General features: G+C 46.7%; 1 protein-coding gene across 6 annotated transcripts in view; it reads left to right on the forward strand.

The window, feature by feature from the left end:
* Positions 1-23,879, forward strand: part of LOC128699981 (innexin inx2) — a 448,736-nt gene that overhangs the window by 384,819 nt on the left and 40,038 nt on the right. Inside the window, exon 2 of one of the 6 annotated variants that reach the window (XM_053792843.2) lies at positions 5,996-7,474. The exons of the other annotated variants lie outside the window; for them this stretch is intronic. Coding sequence (XP_053648818.1) covers positions 7,404-7,474 — 71 coding nt within the window. The 5' untranslated portion in view covers positions 5,996-7,403. The remainder of the gene's footprint in view (positions 1-5,995; positions 7,475-23,879) is intronic. 6 annotated transcript variants of the gene reach the window in all.

The raw sequence follows: 23,879 nt of genomic DNA on the forward strand, positions 1-23,879 counted from the left end.
GGTATTAATTGTGGGGATAGGTAGGGTCGATCACTGGTATTAATGGTGGTGGGTAGGTAGGGTTGATCACTGGCATTAATGTGGTGGGTAGGTAGGGTCGATCACTGGTATTAATGTGGTGGGTAGGTAGGGTCAATCACTGGTATTAATGTGGTGGGTAGGTAGGGTCGATCACTGGTATTAATGTGATGGATAGGTAGGGTCGATCACTGGTATTAATGGTGGGGGTAGGTAGGGCCGATCACTGGTATTAATGGGGTAGGTAGGGTCAATCACTGATATTAATGGGGGTAGGTAGGGTCGATCACTGGTAGTAATGGGGGTAGGTAGGGTCGATCACTGGTATTAATGGAGGTAGGTAGGTAAGGTCGATCACTGGTATTAATAAGTAGTCTCTGTCTGACAGTTAAGCATCTAGGCCGTCCAGGGCAGTGGTGCATACTAAACATATCAACAGAGTTGTGTTTAATAAAGTTGAATCACAGTGTCAGCCAGGTACATGGGACAGCTGGTACCCGTGCCGCTAAGAGTGAACAAGGAAGAAAAGTGAAAGACCTGAGGTGGCCACACTCTTCAAGTGCTCTCAGCGTTGACAGCAGACACAGCTAGCAACTCTGCTGGCCACACAACGTTATGTGGGATTGTGGCAGACAACAGACACTTTCAACATTGTGTTTTTCTGCTCCTTCGTGGAGAGCCAGGGTTTGTGTGTGTGTGTGTGTACTCACCTAGTTGTACTCACCTAGTTGAGGTTGCGGGGGTCGAGTCCGAGCTCCTGGCCCCGCCTCTTCACTGATCGCTACTAGGTCACTCTCCCCGAGCCGTGAGCTTTATCATACCTCTGCTTAAAGCTATGTATGGATCCTGCCTCCACTACATCGCTTCCCAAACTATTCCACTTACTGACTACTCTGTGACTGAAGAAATACTTCCTAACATCCCTGTGATTCATCTGTGTCTTCAGCTTCCAACTGTGTCCCCTTGTTACTGTGTCCAATCTCTGGAACATCCTGTCTTTGTCCACCTTGTCAATTCCTCTCAGTATTTTGTATGTCGTTATCATGTCATCCCTATCTCTCCTGTCCTCCAGTGTCGTCAGGTTGATTTCCCTTAACCTCTCCTCGTAGGACATACCTCTTAGCTCTGGGACTAGTCTTGTTGCAAACCTTTGCACTTTCTCTAGTTTCTTTACGTGCTTGGCTAGGTGTGGGTTCCAAACTGGTGCCGCATACTCCAATATGGGCCTAACGTATACGGTGTACAGGGTCCTGAACGATTCCTTATTAAGATGTCGGAATGCTGTTCTGAGGTTTGCTAGGCGCCCATATGCTGCAGCAGTTATTTGGTTGATGTGCGCTTCAGGAGATGTGCCTGGTGTTATACTCACCCCAAGATCTTTTTCCTTGAGTGAGGTTTGTAGTCTCTGACCCCCTAGACTGTACTCCGTCTGCGGCCTTCTTTGCCCTTCCCCAATCTTCATGACTTTGCACTTGGTGGGATTGAACTCCAGGAGCCAATTGCTGGACCAGGTCTGCAGCCTGTCCAGATCCCTTTGTAGTTCTGCCTGGTCTTCGATCGAGTGTATTCTTCTCATCAACTTCACGTCATCTGCAAACAGGGACACCTCAGAGTCTATTCCTTCCGTCATGTCGTTCACAAATATCAGAAACAGCACTGGTCCTAGGACTGACCCCTGCGGGACCCCGCTGGTCACAGGTGCCCACTCTGACTCTGTGTGTGTGTGTGTGTGTGTGTGTGTGTGTGTGTGTGTGTGTGTGTGTGTGTGTGTGTGTGTGTGTCTGTATGTGTGTGTGTCTGTGTGTACTCACCTATTTGTGGTTGCAGGAGTCGATTCATAGCTCCTGCCCCCGCCTCTTCACTAATCGCTACTGGGTCCTCTCTCTCCCTGTTCCATGAGCTTTATCATACCTCGTCTTAAAACTATGTATGGTTCCTGCCTCCACTACGTCACTTGCCAGACTATTCCACTTCCTGACAAGTTTATGACTAAAGAAATACTTCCTAACATCCCTTTGACTCATCTGAGTCTTCGACTTCCAATTGTGACCCCTTGTTTCTGTGTCCCATCATTGGAACAACCTGTCTCTCTTCACCTTGTCAGTTTCTCGCAGTATTTTGTATGTCGTTATCATGTCTCCCCTAACCCTTCAGTCCTCCAGTGTCGTCAGGCCGATTTCCCATAACCTTTCTTCGTAGGACATTTCCCTTAGCTCTGGAACTAGTCTTGTTGCTAACCTTTACACTTTCTACAATTTCTTGACGTGCTTAACCAGGTGTGGGTTCTAAACTGGTGCTGCATACTCCAGTATGGACCTGACGTACATGGTGTACAGTCTTGAACGATTCCTTACTGAGGTACTGGAACGCTATTCTTAGGTTTGCCATTGCCAGGCGCCCATATGCTGCAGCAGTTATCTGGTTGATATGCGCCTCAGGAAATGTGCTCGGTATTTTACTCACCCCAAGATCCTTTTCCTTGAGTGAGGTTTGCAGTCTTTGGCCAGCTAGCCTATACTCTGCATTCTTCTTTGCCCTTCCCCGATCTTCATGACGGGGTTAAATTCAAGGACCAAGCTGCCAGCCTGTCCAGGTCTCTTTGTAGTCCTACCTGATACTCATCCGATTGAATTCTCCTCATTAACTTCACATCATCTGCTAACAGGGACACTTCTGAGTCTATCCCTTCAGTCATGTCATTTACATATACCAAAAATAGCACTGATCATAGGACTGACCCTTGTGGAACCCCGCTCGTCACAGGTGCCCACTGTGATATCTTGTCACGTACCATGACTCGCTGTTGTCTCCCTGTCAGGTATTCTCTGATCCATTGCAGTGCCCTTCCTGTTATACGCACCTGATCCTCTAGCTTCTGCACTAATCTCTTGTGAGGAACTGTGTCGAAGGCCTTCTTGTAGTCCAAGAAGATGCAATCAACCCACCCCTCTCGTGTCTTACTTCCGTTACCTTGTCATGAAACTCCAGTACGTTTGTGACACAAGATCTAAAATATATTTAATTGGATTAAGCTAAATTAAATTGCGCTTGCTATAATAAGGTTAGGTAACTTTTCTGAGGTTCTTTTGGTACAAAATTATTAATTTTTACATTAATATAAATGAAAAAGATATACTTATAAGCATATAAGGGAAAATTGTAGAAAGGACTTAATTTTAAATGAGTTCTTGTTAATTGACCAATTTTACCTATTCGGCACGACATATATACATATATATATATATATATATATATATATATATATATATATATATATATATATATATATATATATATATATATATAAACTTGTGGAGTTAGAAAAGAAAACTTTTGAAAACGTCATTGTTTGTGTCACGTGGGTTTAGAGTGTTGACTTTGCTAAATATTTTGTTAGTGTCTGTAACCTTTTAAAGGAGAGGAGGAGGAGGGAATAGAGAAGAAGTGGTAGAGGATAAAAGAGGAGGGGTGAGAGGAAGGAATGGGAGGAAGAAGTGAGGAAGGTCAATTGGGGAGGGTTAAGAGGAAGAGATAGAGATAGGGAAGAGGTGCAGAGGAAGGAAGGAGGGAAGAGAAGGAAGGGGTGGTAGAAAGTAGGGGGAGTGGGAGAGAGGAGGGGGAGGTAGAAGAGAGGAGGGGAGGTGGAAGAGAGGAGGAGGAGGAGGAGGTGGAAGAGAGGAGGGGGAGGTGGAAGAGAGGAGGAAGAGGTGGAAGAGAGGAGGAGGAGGTGGAAGAGAGGAGGGGGAGGTGGAAGAGAGGAGGGGAGGTGGAACAGAGGAGGGGGAGGTGGAAGAGAGGAGGGGAGAGGGGAAGAGAGGAGGGGAGGTGGAAGAGAGAGGAGGGGGTGGCAGAGGAGGAGGAGGTGGAAGAGAGGAGGGGGAGGTGGAAGAGAGGATGAGGAGGTGGAAGAGAGGAGGGGAGGTGGAAGAGAGGAGGAGGAGGGGGAAGAGAGGAGGAGGAGGTGGAAGAGAGGAGGGGGAGGTGGAACAGAGGAGGGGGAGGTGGAACAGAGGAGGGAAGGTGGAAGAGAGAAGGGGAGGTGGAAGAGAGGAGGGGGAGGTGGAAGAGAGGAGGGGGAGGTGGAAGAGAGGAGGGGGAGGTGGAAGAGAGGAGGGGAAGGTGGAAGAGAGGAGGAGGTGGAAGAGAGGAGGAGGAGGTGGAAGAGAGGAGGGGAGGTGGAACAGAGGAGGGGGAGGTGGAACAGAGGAGGGAGAGGTGGAACAGAGGAGGGAGAGGTGGAACAGAGGAGGGAGAGGTGGAAGAGAGGAGGGGAGGTGGAAGAGAGGAGGGGGAGGTGGAACAGAGGAGGGGGAGGTGGAAGAGAGCAGGAGGAGGTGGAACAGAGGAGGGGGAGGTGGAAGAGAGGAGGGGGAGGTGGAAGAGAGGAGGGGAGGTGGAAGAGAGGAGGGGGTGGTGGAAGAGAGGAGGGGGAGGTGGAACAGAGGAGGGGGAGGTGGAACAGAGGAGGGGGAGGTGGAAGAGAGGAGGGGAGGTGGAAGAGAGGAGGGGGAGGTGGAAGAGAGGAGGGGGAGGTGGAAGAGAGGAGGGGGAGGTGGAAGAGAGGAGGGGGAGGTGGAAGAGAGGAGGGGGAGGTGGAAGAGAGGAGGGAAGGTGGAAGAGAGGAGGGGGAGGTGGAACAGAGGAAGGGGAGGTGGAAGAGGAGGGGGAAGTGGAAGAGAGGAGGGGGAGGTGGAAGAGAGGAGGAGGAGGTGGAAGAGAGGAGGGGGAGGTGGAACAGAACGATGGGAATACGAAAGAAATTAGAATTAAAAGTCTTAATATTTTTCTTTCGTTACATCATTAAATTTCCTTCTTCTTCTTCTTCTTCTTCTTCTTCTTCTCCTCCTTCTTCTTCTTCTTCTTTTTCTTTATCTTCTTCTATAGTTTCTCCACTTTCACCTTTTTTCTTTTACTTTCCAAAAAAAATATTTATATTACTCCTGGTTTTATCGACTCTATACTACAAAGTTAATTTTGAAATCAATGTTACATTTATTTAGACAGATGTTTAATTTATGTATAACATTGTTCACTAGTGGTTTAATTACGTCAAACTTCGTAACTTTTATGGTTTAATTACGTCAAACTTCGTAACTTTTATGGTTTAATTACGTCAAACTTCGTAACTTTTATGGTTTAATTACGTCAAACTTCGTAACTTTTATGGTTTAATTACGTCAAACTTCGTAACTTTTATGGTTTAATTACGTCAAACTTCGTAACTTTTATGGTTTAATTACGTCAAACTTCGTAACTTTTATGGTTTAATTACGCCAAACTTCGTAACTTTTGTGGTTTAATTACGTCAAATTTCGTAACTTTTGTGGTTTAATTACGTCAAATTTCGTAACTTTTGTAGTTTAATTACGTCAAACTTCGTAAGTTTTGTGGTTTAATTACATCAAACTTCATCCTATGTGCGGGTTATTTGTCTGTTTATGTACCACTACGTGTTGTTTGTATATAAGGGTTTAAGTCATTGTGTATAAGGGTTTAAGTCTTTATATATAAGGGTTTAAGTCTTTCTATATAAGGGTTTAAGTCATTGTATATAAGAGTTTAAGTATCTGTATATAAGGGTTAAGTTTTTATATTTAAAGGTTTAAGTCTTTGTATTAAACGGTTTGTCTTTGTATTTAAGGGTTTAAGTCTTTGTATATAAGGGTTTAAGTCTTTCTACATAAGGGTTTAAGTCTTCGTATATAAGGGTTTAGTCTATGTATATAAGATTTTAAGTCTTTGTATTTAAGGTAACAGTTATCACTATAAACATTGAAATCATAATCATTTCCCACACACAAAAAAAAACATTGATTTTCTTTAATTAAAAAAAAGTTTCCTGGAGATAATTAAATCCAGTTTTGGTCATTTAATTTCTATGCTAATTTCTTCGTTAATCATTAATTGCAAGCGAAGATTTTTTTTTATCCCCCCTTAATCTTGAAATGTAGTTTAACATATTTCGTCTCCATCTCAGGCAAAGACAGTGGAACAATGATGTTAACGATCGTTCAAGATGGCTGCTTGTTTAGAATACTGGAGCAACTCTCTCTCTCTCTCTCTTCCCCCTCACACGCCTTGTCTTAGGCTTCCCCAGCCAATGAGAACCTTGCAACTCCGTGCTAGCACCGCCCTCCCAGTAAGAACCCTGAAAAGCTATTCGTGGTAGCAACTCCCAGCCAATAAGACATTCGGAACTCTCCGAGACTATGAGTTCCAGTTAATGAGAGTCTTGAAAACTCCCTATGATAATCTTGTGTCTGCATGAGTGTTGGGTGTGTTGACACTCAGCAGTACTGGGGTTTGGTGTCGTGTGTTGTGTGGACAAAGGAAACACTGGGGTTTTGTGTTTTGAGTTCCTACCTTTTGGTATAGAAAAAAACAACACTGGTGTTCCTTCTTTCCGTAGATTAGAAACTAAGTCTCGGTGGTTACATAAATGCTAGACAGTGAAAAATAATTTTAGTGTGATATAGAAATTTCTGACTCTCCTCTAGACTAGCAATTGGTGTTACAGTGTAGATCTAGAAACATAGCCCGAAGTTAATAATCTCTCAGAATCTAGAAAACGTACTCTTAGAACTTACCCTAAAAACTTGTAATCCTGTAGTGACAGACTTCAAGCCCTGAAACTGTTAATGTTACTTTAGAAATAGTTAAAAGAAAAAAATGATCAATTATAGTGACTAGTAGAACACCCAAATTTTGAACCATAACTAAAAGTGCACATCCTTGATTTTTTTAACATCCTCTTCTGTCTAGTATTAAAAGTTTCACAAACCACTGTTCTCGGACGCCAGATCAAAAGAAGTTTCTTAGAAAAAGGTATTAAAAGTGTAATTTTTTTGTCAAGACCATCGAGCAATCGAGTGAAGAACAAGAGTCTTTTGCGCAGTTCGATACTGTTTTTCTGTCGAAGTTCCAGAGAATCTTGCTGCAGCTGTCATCCCGCAGTAGAGGCTTCTTCTGTAGAACTTCTGAAGCACTCGGTTCAACCCACGTAAATCCTTGGACACATGCCGTTGAGTTTCTCAACAGCACCTTCGTCTCCTGTGCACTATCCTGATTAGATACACACAGCTGTGTGTTGCTACACCGTCTCCGGCTGTACATCTCCCTATCAACATCTGTGCTTTTTTCCTGAGGGGTCTTTTGTCTCGAGTACCTCCGTATATTTCCTTCGGCAGCGTCAACCTTCTGCCTAGAAAGTGACTTTAACGACTCCTCCTCCTGGGTGGCGAGTTCGCCAGGAGTGGGCACCAGCTGGCTGGGAATTCTTGCCGTGGGAGAACACTGATGCCCAGGACTGGAGTTTGTGAGGGTAGACGGGCTAAACCTTCTGCAGTAGGAGGAGCCAGTGAGGCCCCGCCCTTCTACATCTACTCATGCTCGTCTCAGGGCAGTACCACGTCTACTACAGCGTTCTACAGTCCAACTGTGGCAGTGAGGCTGGCCAGTACGTAGTACTTCATTCTCCATACACCACTTCTACACTCCTCTGCCTTCCACTTCTCCTCTTCTTCCCGTAATCATCATCGCTTCACCCACCCTCTCCCCCATATCTCCTTCACCCCTCCTTCGCTATCATTCACCTCTTCGCCGCCCCCTTCCTCTTCGTTGCCTCCTCCCTCTTCTTCGTCACCGCCTCCCTTCTCTGCGCCTTTTCATTCTTTCCCTTCTCTCCCTTCTTTTCCTCTCATCTCCTTTTCCTTGTCTCTCTTCTCCCTAATTTTCTTCCTCTCCCCTCCTCCTGTAACCTCCCCTCCCCCCTCCTCCTTCCCCCTTCCCCCTTCCCCTCCCTAGCTGTTAATTTTTATTTGCATTTTAGAAGAAGAATTTGGCCATTTTGTTATTCGTGGTTTTAACAAAAATTTCCTTTCAAGATCTCTTGATCCGGGGAACTGGAGCTACCCTGCATTTCCTCGGACCAAATCTGATTATCTTCCATTTTCAGGTTACCGAGGCAGCCCATGGCCCCAGCGGGTTTAGCGCCTCGTAACTGTTACAATGTGCATGATGGTTGTTTTGAAGTTTTGATTTAGATCTTTTTTTGTGAGATTTTTGAAAAAAAAATAATTTTTTAGTAGTTTTCTAAGTTGTCATAGAATTATTATTTGGTTGTTTAAGACATTCTTGACAAACTTAGATTACTCTCTCTCTCTGTCTCTCTGTCTCTCTCTGTCTGTCTCTGTCTCTGTCTCTCTGTCTCTGTCTCTCTGTCTCTGTCTCTCTGTCTGTCTCTGTCTCTCTGTCTCTGTCTCTGTCTCTGTCTCTCTCTGTCTGTGTCTGTCTCTGTCTCTGTCTCTGTCTCTCTCTCTCTCTCTCTCTCTCTCTCTCTCTCTCTCTCTACACCTCTCTCTACCCCTCTCTACCTCTACACCTCTCTCTACCCCTCTCTACCTCTACACCCCTCTCTACCTCTCTCTACCTCTCTCTACCTCTCTCTCTACCTCTCTCTCTACCTCTCTCTACCTCTCTCTACCTCTCTCTACCTCTCTCTACCTCTCTCTACCTCTCTCTACCTCTCTCTACCTCTCTCTACCTCTCTCTACCTCTCTCTACCTCTCTCTACCTCTCTCTACCTCTCTCTACCTCTCTCTACCTCTCTCTACCTCTCTCTCTCTCTCTCTCTACCTCTGTCTCTCTCTCTCTACCTCTGTCTCTCTCTACCTCTCTCTCTCTCTCTCTCTACCTCTCTCTCTCTCTCTCTCTACCTCTCTCTCTACCTCTCTCTCTACCTCTCTCTCTACCTCTCTCTCTACCTCTCTCTCTACCTCTCTCTCTACCTCTCTCTCTACCTCTCTCTCTACCTCTCTCTCTACCTCTCTCTCTCTACCTCTCTCTCTCTAACTCTACCTCTCTCTCTACCTCTCTCTCTACCTCTCTCTCTACCTCTCTCTCTACCTCTCTCTCTACCTCTCTCTCTACCTCTCTCTCTACCTCTCTCTCTCTACCTCTCTCTCTACCTCTCTCTCTACCTCTCTCTCTCTACCTCTCTCTCTCTACCTCTCTCTCTCTACCTCTCTCTCTACCTCTCTCTCTACCTCTCTCTCTACCTCTCTCTCTACCTCTCTCTCTACCTCTGTCTCTCTCTCTCTACCTCTGTCTCTCTCTCTGTCTCTCTCTCTTTACCTCTCTCTTTACCTCTCTCTCTCTCTCTCTCTCTCTACCCCTCTCTCTCTCTCTACCCCTCTCTCTCTCTACCCCTCTCTCTCTCTACCCCTCTCTCTCTCTACCCCTCTCTCTACCCCTCTCTCTCTCTCTCTCTACACCTCTCTCTCTCTCTACCTCTCTCTACCCCTCTCTCTCTCCCTCTCTCTACCTCTCTCTCTACCTCTACACATCGTTGACTTCCGTCACAGATGTCAAATACACAAGACAAGTCTACTTATGTCAGACTGACACCAGTTTCAGGACTGGCACCTGACACCTTCCACCCACACCAGTCGCCTGACACCCCCCCCACACCAGTCGCCTGACACCCCCCCACCCCAGTCGCCTGACACCCCCCCACATCAGTCGCCTAACACCCCCCCCCACACCAGTCGCCTGACACCCCCCCCACACCAGTCGCCTGACACCCCCCCACACCAGTCGCCTGACACCCCCCCCACCCCCGTCGCCTGACACCCCCCCCACACCAGTCGCCTGACACCCCCCCCCACACCAGTCGCCTGACACCCCCCCACACCAGTCGCCTGACACCCCCCCCCACACCAGTCGCCTGACACCCCCCCCCCACACCAGTCGCCTGACACCCCCCCCCACACCAGTCGCCTGACACCCCCCCCACACCAGTCGCCTGACACCCCCCCCCACACCAGTCGCCTGACACCCCCCCCACACCAGTCGCCTGACACCCCCCCCCACACCAGTCGCCTGACACCCCCCCCCCCACACCAGTCGCCTGACACCCCCCCCCACACCAGTCGCCTGACACCCCCCCCACACCAGTCACCTGACACCCCCCCCCACACCAGTCGCCTGACACCCCCCCCCACACCAGTCGCCTGACACACCCCCCCCACACCAGTCGCCTGACACCCCCCCCACACCAGTCGCCTGACACCCCCCCCCACACCAGTCGCCTGACACCCCCCCCCACACCAGTCGCCTGACACCCCCCCCCCACACCAGTCGCCTGACACCCCCCCCCCCCCCACACCAGTCGCCTGACACCCCCACCCCCCCCACATCAGTCGCCTGACACCCCCCCCCACACCAGTCGCCTGACCCCCCCCCCACACCAGTCGCCTGACACCCCCCCCCCCACACCAGTCACCTAACCCCCCCCCCCCCCCCACACACACACACACACCAGTCACCTGACACCCCCCACACACACACACTCACACACACACACACACACACACACACACACACACACACACGTCACCTGACACACACACACACACACACGTCACCTGACACCCCCCACACACCAGTCACCTGACACACCCCCACACACCAGTCACCTGACACCCCCCACACACCAGTCACCTGACACACCCCCACACACCAGTCACCTGACACCCCCCCCCCACACACCAGTCACCTGACACCCCCCCCCCCACACACACACACACACACCAGTCACCTGACACCCCCCCCCCCACACACACACACACACACACACACACACACACGTCACCTGACACCCCCCACACACCAGTCACCTGACACACCCCCACACACCAGTCACCTGACACCCCCCCACACACCAGTCACCTGACACACCCCCACACACCAGTCACCTGACACCCCCACACACACACACACCAGTCACCTGACACCCCCCCCCCACACACACCAGTCACCTGACACCCCCCCACACACACACACCAGTCACCTGACACCCCCCCCCCCCACACACACACACACACCAGTCACCTGACACCCCCCCTCCCACACACACACACACACACCAGTCACCTGACACCCCCCCCCCCCACACACACACACACACACCAGTCACCTGACACCCCCACACACACACACCAGTCACCTGACACCCTCCCCACACACACACACACACACACACACCAGTCACCTGACACCCCCCCCCACACACACACACACACACACACACACCAGTCACCTGACACCCCCACACACACACACACACCAGTCACCTGACACCCCCACACACACACCAGTCACCTGACAGTCATAGCTGTTGCTACACCAGCAAGATATTTAACACGTCCTTGCAACACTGGGTAATGTATTTATATTAACATTTGTATTTTTTTATATATTTTGTTAATTCCTATATTAACATTTTATTATATACTTTAACATTAATTTTTTTTAATGTTTTATTTATTCGTAATTATTATTATGATTATTATTGATATTGCATATTTTTCCTCCTTTCTAGTTTTCTTATATTGGAATTTGCCTTAAAAATTCTTACTCTTTGCAATTTGCATTGATTAACTCAACCTTCTCGTTAATCTTACTATACTTTGCTCTCATTTACTCTGTTTCCACGTCTGGTAATTCATGTTTCGTTTATTAAACTCAGTTGTTCTAGTCTATGTAACTACAGTAAGTGCTCACTTAACGTCGTCGATAGGTTCCTGGGAACTGCGACTTTAAACGATACGACGTGTAAGGAGACCAGTTTTACCACGGGCTAATTGATAGGTTCCTGGAAACTGCGACTTTAAGCGAAACGACGTATAACGAAACCATCTTTATCATAGGCTAATTGATATAAACAAAATTCCTTGCTCTGTCTCTGTGGTGACAAACATCATGGGTGCAACAAGGTTAAATCAAGGAATAAATGATAGCGAAGCGAAAATTGCGAGGAGCGCCTCCTACCAGCAGGCAGTTCAACTACTAACTTGCCAGCGCCACACAGTGGTCCCGGACGGAAATCGATTTTTTTCCTCTATGAACGTTATAGCGAAACGACCTCTAACAGCTGTGTGCTTCCATAGTAATACTATTGCTAGTCATCCTACTACCGAACTATTCTACTATTGCTACTATCAGTACAGCTAGTATTACTACTAGTAGTACTATCTACTACCACCATTAATAGCAGTACTTCTATTGCTGACGTCAGTAATTCGATAAACTTTCGATAAATTGAAAATAAAAATCGTATCAAGGTGTTATGTATATACGACACTGTGCGACTCGTTAAATAGTGGTAGTTCTGGAGGCTCGATACTCCGCCCTCGAATCACGGAAGAGAGACGCTACACGATTGTGGTTTGTAATGTACCTGTGGTTTCTAGAGTTTTTCTACCTCGCAGCCCGGCCTGAAGCCAGGCTTGATTGCTCAACCAGGCTGTTGCTGCTAGTAACCCGCAAGCCCCCACAACCTAACTAATCTGGCACTGAGGTAAATTTGACTAGTAGTAGTGTAGTAGCAGTAGTAATAGTACTACCACTAGTAGCAGTAGTAAAAACTACAAAAAAGTATATTAATATGTACTAATAAATAAAAATTGATATTAGCAATAAAAAATAAAAATCGATAAATACTATAATCATATATATTAATAAAAAATAGTATTAGTGAAGGGTTAGGCTTTTTTTGTGTTGTACTGATGACTCTTCTGTAAGAAGATTGAAACCTAAATAGACTGATTCTGCCACTTGTTTTCCATTACGGAATTGAATTTTCCCTCGAGTTGCGTTTTAAAGGTGAAGGTAGAAGACGCTGAGGAATAGTGGAAGATGCTGAGGAAGAGTATTGTAAGATGCTGAGGAAGAGTATTGTAAGATGCTGAGGAAGAGTATTGTAGGATGCTGAGGAAGAGTACTGTAAGATGCTGAGGAAGAGTATTGTAAGATGCTGAGAGGGAAGGCGTGAGGGAGAGCTTGGAAGTCTTAAGATGGAAAAGTAATGGTGCTGTGGCTCTTGATCAGAGGAATTGGAACTTTTATGTTCTTCCTCAGAGTGAATCTAAATTTTCCCCAACCCTCTCCATTTAAAAAATTTAGACACATGTGCAACATTTGGATATCTTTATTGTAGACGTTTCGCCATCCAGTGGCTTTATCAATACAGATTCTAGGACATGATTAGAAGACAGAACTATATACAACTATATTCAACTTGTCGGTATTGTACATCATTCATATACAACTTGTCAGACACTGGATCATGGAATCTTGGTTCGGAAGACATCCACATTACCTCTTCACAGCTGCTGCTGCTGCTACTACTACTACTACTACTACTGCGACGATTACTACTACTGCTACTACTACTACCACCACCACCACTAACCCGTGCCTAGGGTGTGACCTACTTCCACTGAGGATTCCCGCCCACCAGTCACTATGCCCTCCATCTTCAGCCAGTATAAAAGCAGCAGTCTTCTTGCCTGTGGTGCAGAATCTTCACGACCACGGTGCTCTTTACACCAACTTAAAGACTGAGGGACTGATTACCTCATTTTTTGTATATAGTTCTATCTTCTAATCATGTCCTAGAATTGATAAAGCCACTGGATGGCGAAACGTCTACAATAAAAATATCCAGATGTTGCACATGTGTCACTGTCGTGGTGTCACTGTCGTGGCCCCACAGATGGTGGTGTCACTGTCGTGGCTCCACCGAGGTGGTGGTGTCACTGTCGTGGCTCCACCGAGGTGGTGGTGTCACTGTCGTGGCTCCACCGAGGTGGTGGTGTCACTGTCGTGGCTCCACCGAGGTGGTGGTGTCACTGTCGTGGCTCCACCGAGGTGGTGGTGTCACTGTCGTGGCTCCACCGAGGTGGTGGTGTCACTGTCGTGGCTCCACCGAGGTGGTGGTGTCACTGTCGTGGCTCCACCGAGGTGGTGGTGTCACTGTCGTGGCTCCACCGAGGTGGTGGTGTCCCTGTCGTGGCTCCACCGGGGTGGTGGGGTCCCTGTCGTGGCTCCACCGAGGTGGTGGTGTCACTGTCGTGGCTCCACCGAGGTGGTGGTGTCACTGTCGTGGCTCCACCGAGGTGGTGGTGTCACTGTCGTGGCTCCACCGAGGTGGTGGTGTCACTGTCGTGGCTCCACCGAGGTGGTGGTGTCACTGTCGTGGCTCCATCGAGGTGGTGGTTACCCTAATTGAATAAAAATCGGATCATCTTGGCAGAGGTGAGATGATGCTGCAGGAGTGTTGATGACTGTACTACTGACGGAGGCTGCCTGGGGATCTGGAAGTAACACTGCAAGGTATATGTTGCCTGGCATTCTTGTCGGTCAGCCCACAATTGTATGGTTCTAGTTTAATCACCATTAGTGCTAAGCGTTGCTCACGCAGTTCTGAGGCACTAATCTGATGTACTGGGCAGGGTAAGAGGATTATTGCAGGGAATTGCACTCCATGTCGCCTGTGTTTGTGGTTCAGACGAGGTTTAGTTTCTAGTGTATACCTGGAGAGAGCTTCGGGGGTCAGCGCCCCCGCGGCCCGGTCTGTATCCAGGTCTCTGTGTTGCTCCCTAACTTCTAACGATCTTGTGAAAGACATAATCTGTCTATTGGATCTTAAGCGACAGCGACGCCCTTTACAGACCCCAGTATGACCACGGACCTTCCCGATTAGCCTGCTTGTTAGACACGAGAACGCGTATGTAAGTAATCCTACAACATCGGTAATCCTACAACATTATAATAATCCGCTGCTCAGCCTACCACTGACTCCCTCATCACCTAGACTATGAAACTGACTTAACTGAATCATGGGTCGTCAAAGCGCTAGAAAGCAGAATGATTCAATCATCTGACAGTCGACCACAACAAACGATGACGCAGATATAACATGATCTCAAGCTAAAAAAAAAAATCACTAACTGAACAGTGAACACGATTGCTTTCTGTGCCACCGATGATCCCTTATGGACGCCTGAACCATCACATACCAGCACAAGAATCTTTACCTCGCCTTGGCAAAGACATCTGCTTCTATCCTTTGCAAAGCGGGACACGCATCATCAGAATCAATGATGCGAACCAAGCTGATAACCTGATGTGTCTCCACACCGTTGGCAGGATCCCAGTAACAGTCCACCGACACTCTTCCCTTGTCCCAGTCCAAGAAAAGTTATGCCCCCACACGGGTGTCCAGGAAGACCTCACAGACTGTATTCTCCACAAAGAACACCTCCCGGTGACTCTATAGTCCACACTTATGTTCAACTTGCTTAGGGACAAAAAAAAGGCTCGAAACATCGCTAAACTGATGCTTGATGGCCCTCTAGGAGGGCACTTATTGAGACCTCCCACTCTACATATGTTCGTCACTGATGTTCTGTACATCTAGAGCTCTGGACACTTACCCTCTCGTGTACTAATATCAATCTGCTCTTTCTCCCTAGTTCTAAATTTATAGGGACAGTAATTAATGATCTGCATGACAGAAAAGAACAAAAAGGAACAATACACACACAACCCGCACATAGGAGAGGGAAATTTTGGTCCAAGTCGGACCGAAACGCCGGAATAAGTTTTTTCCTGTGATGGGTTTGTGTGTACAAAACAGAAATCCCCTCAAGGGAGGTTCCTTGACGCTGGTGAGGGGCTCTTGATCTAGAAGAATTAGATCTGTGCTCCAGTTCCCTGAATTGATCCTAAATGCCTTCCATTCTTCCCCATCCCTGACAGATGCTGTATAATCGCTACAGGTTAAGCGCTCCCCCATGATAATACCATGACATCATTCCCCTTATTTCTTTTCATACTCCCACCAGTCTTCCTCGACGATCTCTGCGGCAATTCAAGCTACTAAATAGCTTCAGTAATCTACAGTTGCCATTCCCAAAACCTCGAGTTAAACATTTTCGGAAAGGTAGCCTCTGGTGGTCTACCAACTGTGCCTCTCCCACTAGTTTGAGGTACACTACACGGAGCCACTCCGTTACAACTGCACCTTAAGACGGTTTCCTAATTTACAAACAAGTGAGAACACGAGCATCTTGCACCAGACGGACAGCTCAACAAACTTGTAGGTAATTCTACCTACATAAATACAACTAATGCGATATTTTATTGTGGCAACATTTCGCTCTTCAGGCAAGGCACCTCACTCCTGGAGAGCGAAGAGTTGCCACAATAAAAAATTGTCACATTAGTTACTCTTGTGTTCTTTTACCTAACAGCTAGACAAACTAGCAGTTATGTTTGTCCACAAAAAACGCCATAACTCTGAAATGAAGCTGATCCCGTTGAAGCCGCCAAATCAATTGGGTATTATTTTTGTTCTGGGTTTCCCCAAGGCTTCCTGCTACCCCTCTTTCTCCTTCATCCTCCAATAATTGTTTAAAGTGCTCTGAAATTGCCACCACTACTATTACTCCAATGCAAGCTCAAATAAGACGCTACCTTTCACTCAACTTTCCATCTCACTCTGATAAACAATACGTTCCCTTCACGTTTCGCGCACTTACGTTAACACTGTGCCCACTTACCGCAGCTGAGCTTAATAAGCTAAATGTATATTCCTCGTTACGTTTATGTCTAAGGGATTTTTGATCTCCACAGGTGAAGAGCTTGTATAAAGAACAAGCATCCCGTCTTCGCAGGATCACAACAATACTCACATGTTCTCCATCTCCACGATCCTCATACGTGTAGAATGATAGATGTTAGCAAAATGTACTTTTAACTGTCTACACCATTTATTGCAGCCTTTTAGCCTTTGGAGTTCCAACACTAGTAATAATAATTTTTATTTCTACATGTACAAGGTATACAGGTCTAGCTGACATCAATGACATACTACTACAGTGGACCCTCAACCAACTGTATTAATCCGTTCCAGAGGGCTTGCCGTTGGTCGAAATTGCCGTTGTTAGAGTTAATTTTCCCCATAAGAAATAATGGAAACAGAATTAATCCGTTCCTGACACCCCAAAGTCTGAAAAAAAAAATTTTACGTGAAATGTACATTTCCTTATATGGAAAGGAATGGGACATGCAAAATAAACAATAATTAAATGCCACTTACCTTTATTGTGGAGTTGTTGTTGAGTAATGTGCCAGCAGCAGGGAGATTCAGAATTGTCTGTTGCTTGGAAGGAGAATCCCCTTCCAGAAGGACTTCATTTCTATCGTAATTCTCACCCTTTTTAACACAGGCTTGGCACTAGAAGCTTTCTTGGGACCCATGGTGGCTTATTTAGCAATTACAAGCACTAGAAATAGTGGAATTATCCAAAATATATGGGAGGCACATGTGGAAGCCGACTGCAACAGCTTGTAAACAATGGCACACAGACTCTTGGAGTGGCTGGACCCGCTCAGGCCGCGCTCTGGGCACAGCGACATGTTCCGGACAAACGTCGTTGATTAAGTTTTTCGCCATTGGTCAAGGCATTTTCTTCTACGGCAAAAAGTGCCATTAGATGAAATTGCCATTACTTAATGCCGCCATTAGTTGAGGGTCGACTGTATATAGAAAGCTGCTTGTTATGCAGAGTATTTCTGGCAAATTAGGTAAATTTTGTCCCAGGATGCGACTCGCACCAGTCGACTAACACCAGGTACCCATTTTACTGCTAGGTGAACATGGACAGCAGATGTCTTAAGGAAACGTGTCCTAATGATTCCAGCCGTACCGGGGATCGATCCCCGGACCTTAGTGTGAGAGCTGAGTATGCTAACAATCGAGCTACAGAACACCATTATCTATTAACTTACCTCGCCCTCTTTTATGTTTTTTCCATATCATGTTCTTCCTCTCCTACTTGGGAAATTCCAGCAATTCACGTTACCTATTACTAACTTTCTTTTACACACCGAAGGTCGATGCATTTTATTTAAACTCTTGGCCACTCTGAACATTAAAATGGCATCCTCATATTATGGCAGTACACAAGGATACTTGTAAATCCTCAAATGAATTAAGGTATGCAGCAATCACTCCAAATATAATCCAGGAACATTTAATAGTCTGCCATCATTTTCACGGCAGAATGGTACGCAATGCTCTTTGCAATCATTCACCTTACAACCATGCTCACGTCCTCGTTAAAGGTTGTTTCAGACTCTCAAGTGCATAAAAAGCTATCCAGAAAAGTAACTCTTTATATCCCCATTGGTCCTCTGTAGTGGTTACTCCGACTTATTAAGCGAGCATAAAGTCGATTTTTGCTGGTTGCCTGGACACGTGTTCATTACAAGAAGCACACTCAGCTGCCCGGTCTGCATTCTACCAATATTCCCACAGGAAAGTTCCTCTTTCAGACTATTTTGCAATACTGTCCTGGAGACTGTCACCACTGGCAACAGCATTGATTTGAGTGGGGGGACAACAAATTAGTTTCCATCGAACGCATTTACTGTAGATTCCTGGCCACCATCTTTCCCTAGCCGTCAGGCGAGAGGAACCCATCTTCACAGACTCACGAATTGGACACGCACGACACGCACACTGATACCATTATGATAAAAGCCTGGTACCTCTCTCCGAGGACTGCCAGGTGGCTCTAAACAGTGTATTAATAAACTCGTAGCTATTAGAAAGCAGAGTTCACTTCTGACATCTTTATAAAACATTCTGATGCTCTTTGACGTCCTCACAAAAAGTTCGCCTTTAAAGTAGATTCACTCTATGATTGTTCTTTTAGCGGCAGCTAACCTGCTACACCAGTCTTGACTTCAAATTTGCACCGGCTCTGTCCCCCCTCCCCCACTGCCTCCCCCAAACACCACCCTACACCACTGTACCTCCACCACTGCACCATCACTACCTCACCACCACTGCACCACCACTACTACCTTATCACCACTGCTGCCTCACCACCACTACTACCTCACTACAAGTGCACCACCACTACTACCTCACTACAAGTGCACCACCACTACTACCTCACCACCACTGCACCACCACTACCACCTCACCACCACAACCCTACCCCAACAACCCCACCCCCTACCTTCACACACCCCCTCCTCATGCTTGTAATAGTGTTGTATGATCCGTACGGGCTTGGTGCATGTTTTTAATCTAAAAGAAAAGAAAATCGAAAGAGCAAAGAGGACACAGAGGTTGCTAACAGTGTTGTTCAAATATGTTCTCATCAATCTCTATGATTCTCCATAATTTGTAATTATGTTCAAGTATGTCTTAGGTTTGTGTTCAATGTTTTCCCTACATTGTGCAGAATCACCTCAGAGCCTGAAACGTCTGCTGTCTATTGTATTTGTTTAGCTCTACGTCGAGGATGCCACACGTTAGCATCGCTGAGCTGTCAACAGTGCAATACTTATAGGTATGAATATTAAAATGGTATAAAATACCGAAAATGGTATACAGTACCGACATGTTGGTAAGTAAAACACTCGTGTAACAGTCTTCAATGGTTATGGGATTATTACATCGTCTTTACATCTCTACTGCTTCTGCTAACTCTTCTGTACTCGACTGAAGACCCATACTGTGTAGGCGAAACGTTTCGGAATAGATACCTAACTGTTGCACATGTGTCTTATCAATTATAGATATACCCCGGTAGCATCAGTTATAGCAGGAGTCCCTTGCTAGTCCCCCCCCACCCACGCGCACATAGACAGCCACTCGGAAGCCTCGATCTCGGAACATGACTAGGTTTAGAGATGGGAATAGGCTGGGCTCTTCTACGTTACCTGATGATAACGCCTCCATAACAGATTCTATAAGTGGTTTCTACCGTCACTCCTTCAGAACCCCGACAACAGAGAAAAGCAAGGATGATATTAAGGAAGAGAAGATAGGAAGAGAGAGGGAGGGGGAGAAAGATATAAAGAGGGAAGAGGAGAGGGGAAAGTGAAGATGAAAGATCCTAACAGAGGAAAGGAAGGAAGATGCAAGGGAGAGGAGGAGATGGAAAATGAGATAGAGAGAAGAGGGAGAGGAAAGGAGAGGAGGGGGAAAGGGGATGGGGGGGACATGGACGTCCCACAGAACCCATCAAAACGACCAAGTTTTAAGCTCTTTAGAGAGGAGAGGGACTGGAAGTTTGGGAACGACAGATGACTAGACGAGAGCATTTCCACCACCACTATCACCACCATTACCATTACTACCACCACTACCACCATCACCGCTATTACCACAGCCACCATCACCATTACTGGCATCTCCACTATTGCACTACTACCAACAGCACCACTACCACCAATACTAGTACAGTCACCTTTACCACTATCACCATTAACAGTCACCACTATTACTACCACCATTACCATTATCACCGCAACTATTACTATCAACCCCATTACCGCCACGAGCACCACCACGATCATCACTGCCACCATCACCACGAACTCTCACTACCACCATCACAGCCACAGCCACCACCACAACCACCACACGCCTGCTGGTTATCGGTCTCTATTGATGTTTATTGGTGGTGGGAAGTTGGCGGCAGTGAGGGATCCAGAGCTAAGAGTGCTATCTGGCAGCGTCTGCCAGCGTCTTCCCAACTGCGCTCTCTCTCTCTCTCTCTCTCTCTCTCTCTCTCTCTCTCTCTCTCTCTCTCTCTCTCTCTCTCTCTCTCTCTCAGGGTTATCTTAGATTATTCACATATCTTACTATGCAAGATAACTGTAAATCATGCAAATTACAAAACATATATGTTATATATTTTAATGCGAGTATTTGTCTAAAAAAAAAACACACAAAAATCGGCAACAAATATGAAGGATGTAGATTTCGTGAGAGCATTAAGATAAGATTTTGTTGGGATTTTTAACCCTGGAGGGTTAGTCACCCAGGATAACCCTAGAAAGTCAGTGCGTCGAGGACTCTGTCTTATTTCCATTGTGGTCTTTCACTCTTGTGCCGCAGGATGCCACCCACACTAGCCGACTAACACCCAGGTACCTACTTACTTGCTAGGTGAACAGCGACAACAGGTGTTTCCACCCGGCCGGGGATTGAACCAGGGAGACACTGTGTGAGGTAAGAGAGTTACCTACCAGTCAACTTCGAACCAGAATTAAACACGTGTGCAACATCTGGGTATCTAGACGTTTCGCCATCCAGTGGCTTTATCAATACAAGGATATAATGTGAAGAATTATGTACAGAAGATGAGGTAATCAGTCCCTGAGCCGTGGAGGTGAACAGCACTGTAGTCTTGAAGGGACTTGAGGCACACTCCTGGAACTTGCCGCTTATATACCTGTGGCTGTATAGCCCTTGTGGCTTAGCGCTTCTTTTTTATTATAATAATAATTATATACCTGTGACAGGTGTAGGACGCGCAGTAGACGAAGGCATTGTCACTGGAAGGTGGGAATCACCAGTGGAAGTAGGTTATACCCGAGGAATGGACCAGAAGAAAGAAGGTTGAGTAGAAGTCTTCAGTACCAAGATTCCATGATGTTGCAGTGTCTGAGAAGTTGTGCACAACTTGTCAGACATTCCAACATCATGGAATCTTGGTATTCAAATTAATTTTTAGTATGAAATGAACTTTGATTACAAAACAGTAGTTTAAGAGTCCAACTCAACAAAATTAGGTATAAAACAACAGGGAAATATTTTGACTCTGATGCAAGTGTCAGACGTCGCCTGGACAGGTTGTCAAAATCTAATTCTTTCGTTCGCAAGCAAATTATACACGAAAAGAATAGATTTAAATCACAATGTTTCTCTCTCTCTCTCTCTCTCTCTCTCTCTCTCTCTCTCTCTCTCTCTCTCTCTCTCTCTCTCTCTCTCTCTCTCTCTCTCTCTCTCTCTCTCTCTGAGACTAAGATATTACCCACAAACATTTAGATAAGTAAGAAATTCAACTTTTTTAAACAAGGAGAATTATCTAAAGTAACGATGTATGACCCTAGTGGGTTTAGCGCCTAGTTATGATTGCAGTGATAATAATTAAAGTGACAGGTTATTCAGTAAGTCACGACAGTGACATGAACCTCCAGAGCACGAGGTTCAACACGGGTTCATTTTTTTTTTCACTTGTACTAAGCTTACAATGGGTCACCTGGAAGAGATAAGTGATTAAAGATTTAACTGAAAAAAAAAGCAATGAAGTGTTTTATGATCTGGGTGGACGAGCGAGTCGCAAATATTGGATTCAAGCAGACAGTGTGTTGGGAGGACTGTGGCATCTGGTACCTGGATGCTGCCTCACGAGGACTGGTATCTGGTACCTGGATGCTGCCTCACGAGGACTGGTATCTGGTACCTGGATGCTGCCTCAGGAGAACTGTGGCAACTGGTACCTGGATGCTGCCTCAGGAGAACTGTGGTATCTGGTACCTGGATGCTGCCACACGACAACTGTGGTATCTGGTACCTGGATGCTGCCTCAGGAGAACTGTGGTATCTGGTACCTGGATGCTGCCTCACGAGGACTTGGGTATCTGGTACCTGGATGCTGCCTCAGGAGAACTGTGGTATCTGGTATCTCAGTAGTAGTAACCAGTAACCAGTTTACCAGTAGATGATTGGTAACGAGGAAGGTTGTCCTGCGCGGTGATGACGCCGACACTCACACTGTCGTCGTGAAGAAATGCGCTTTCTCGGTGAACTCACATAATTGGCTTTATCGTTGGCGCTCAGCTACAATCTCTTGACCAATTATGTGAACCAAAACAGTATTAGGACCCGGTACAAGGGTGCAAACAACCACAGGTAGATGAGGTGGGTGGCTGGTGGTTGGTGGTGGGTGTGACTCTCGCTGGCGCTCTGGCGCGCACTCCACTCACTACCCACGAAGGTGGCTTGATAAGCCACTCTATGCCACAGGAATGGTGAAAACCACGCTTAGCATCCAACTGGGAGCACAAAGCGATACATGAGACGATACTTCAGAGGCTCTGAACTTGCGTGGCTTACTTCTCTCTCTCAGCTGGGTTAGAAGCTGGGTTGGCTGACTGGCTTAACCCACGAGAATGGCTGACTGGAAGACGTGTAACGATGCACACAGCACGGAGGAGCAGGTGGATGACAGGAGACAGGCTGGATGATAGGCTGACTGGCGTTCACTTCCACAGTCTGGCTTACTGACTGGCTTAATTGCAAAATCCGGGTCAACCCCTCGGAGATTGAAGCAATTAGCACACGAACTAAGCCAGGAAGCTTGAAAAAACGGCTGCAACAGGCTTGCAGGCTGGAGGTTGTGAGGGGAGCGAGTAGCTGGTGGGTGAGACGGTTCACCTTTGACCCTGCCGGCTACTCACAAACAGTCTTCTAACGTCTTGAATTACCCGTAAAAACTTAAATCCACGCTCCACACCGGTGCCACCATTTATCATGTGGGAGTTCGATACGTGGATAGGGTAAAGTAATACTCATGTAGGCTGGTAGTACGTATAATTACAGATAATGTGGGGAGCGCCCAAACAGCCTGCCTATCTCCTTGCTCACTCTCGTATGACTGACCGGCCGCCCACAGTACCCATATGTGAGGGGGTCTTTGAATACTGCTGTGGTCAGCACAATATGAATACAGACAGTGACTCAGGCAGAGACGGTTGGTAGTGAGTCATCTACTGGTACACTGGTTACTTGTAACTGGTTACTACTACTGAGAGTACCTGGATGCTGCCTCACGAGAACTGTGGTATCTGGTACCTGGATGCTACCTCATGAGAACTGCGGTATCTTGTACCTGGATGCTACCTCACGAGAACTGTGGTATCTGCTATCTGGATGCTGCCTCAGGAGAACTGTGGTATCTGGTACCTGGATGCTACCTCACGAGAACTGTGGTATCTGGTACCTGGATGCTACCTCACGAGAACTGTGGTATCTGGTACCTGGATGCTGCCTCACGAGAACTGTGGTATCTGGTACCTGGATGCTGCCTCACGAGAAATGTGGTATCTGCTATCTGGATGCTGCCTCAGGAGAACTGTGGTATCTGGTACCTGGATGCTGCCTCACGAGAACTGTGGTATCTGGTACCTGGATGCTACCTCACGAG

Source organism: Cherax quadricarinatus, chromosome 64, assembly GCF_038502225.1.
Source record: "Cherax quadricarinatus isolate ZL_2023a chromosome 64, ASM3850222v1, whole genome shotgun sequence".
NCBI classification, from domain to species: domain Eukaryota; kingdom Metazoa; phylum Arthropoda; class Malacostraca; order Decapoda; family Parastacidae; genus Cherax; species Cherax quadricarinatus.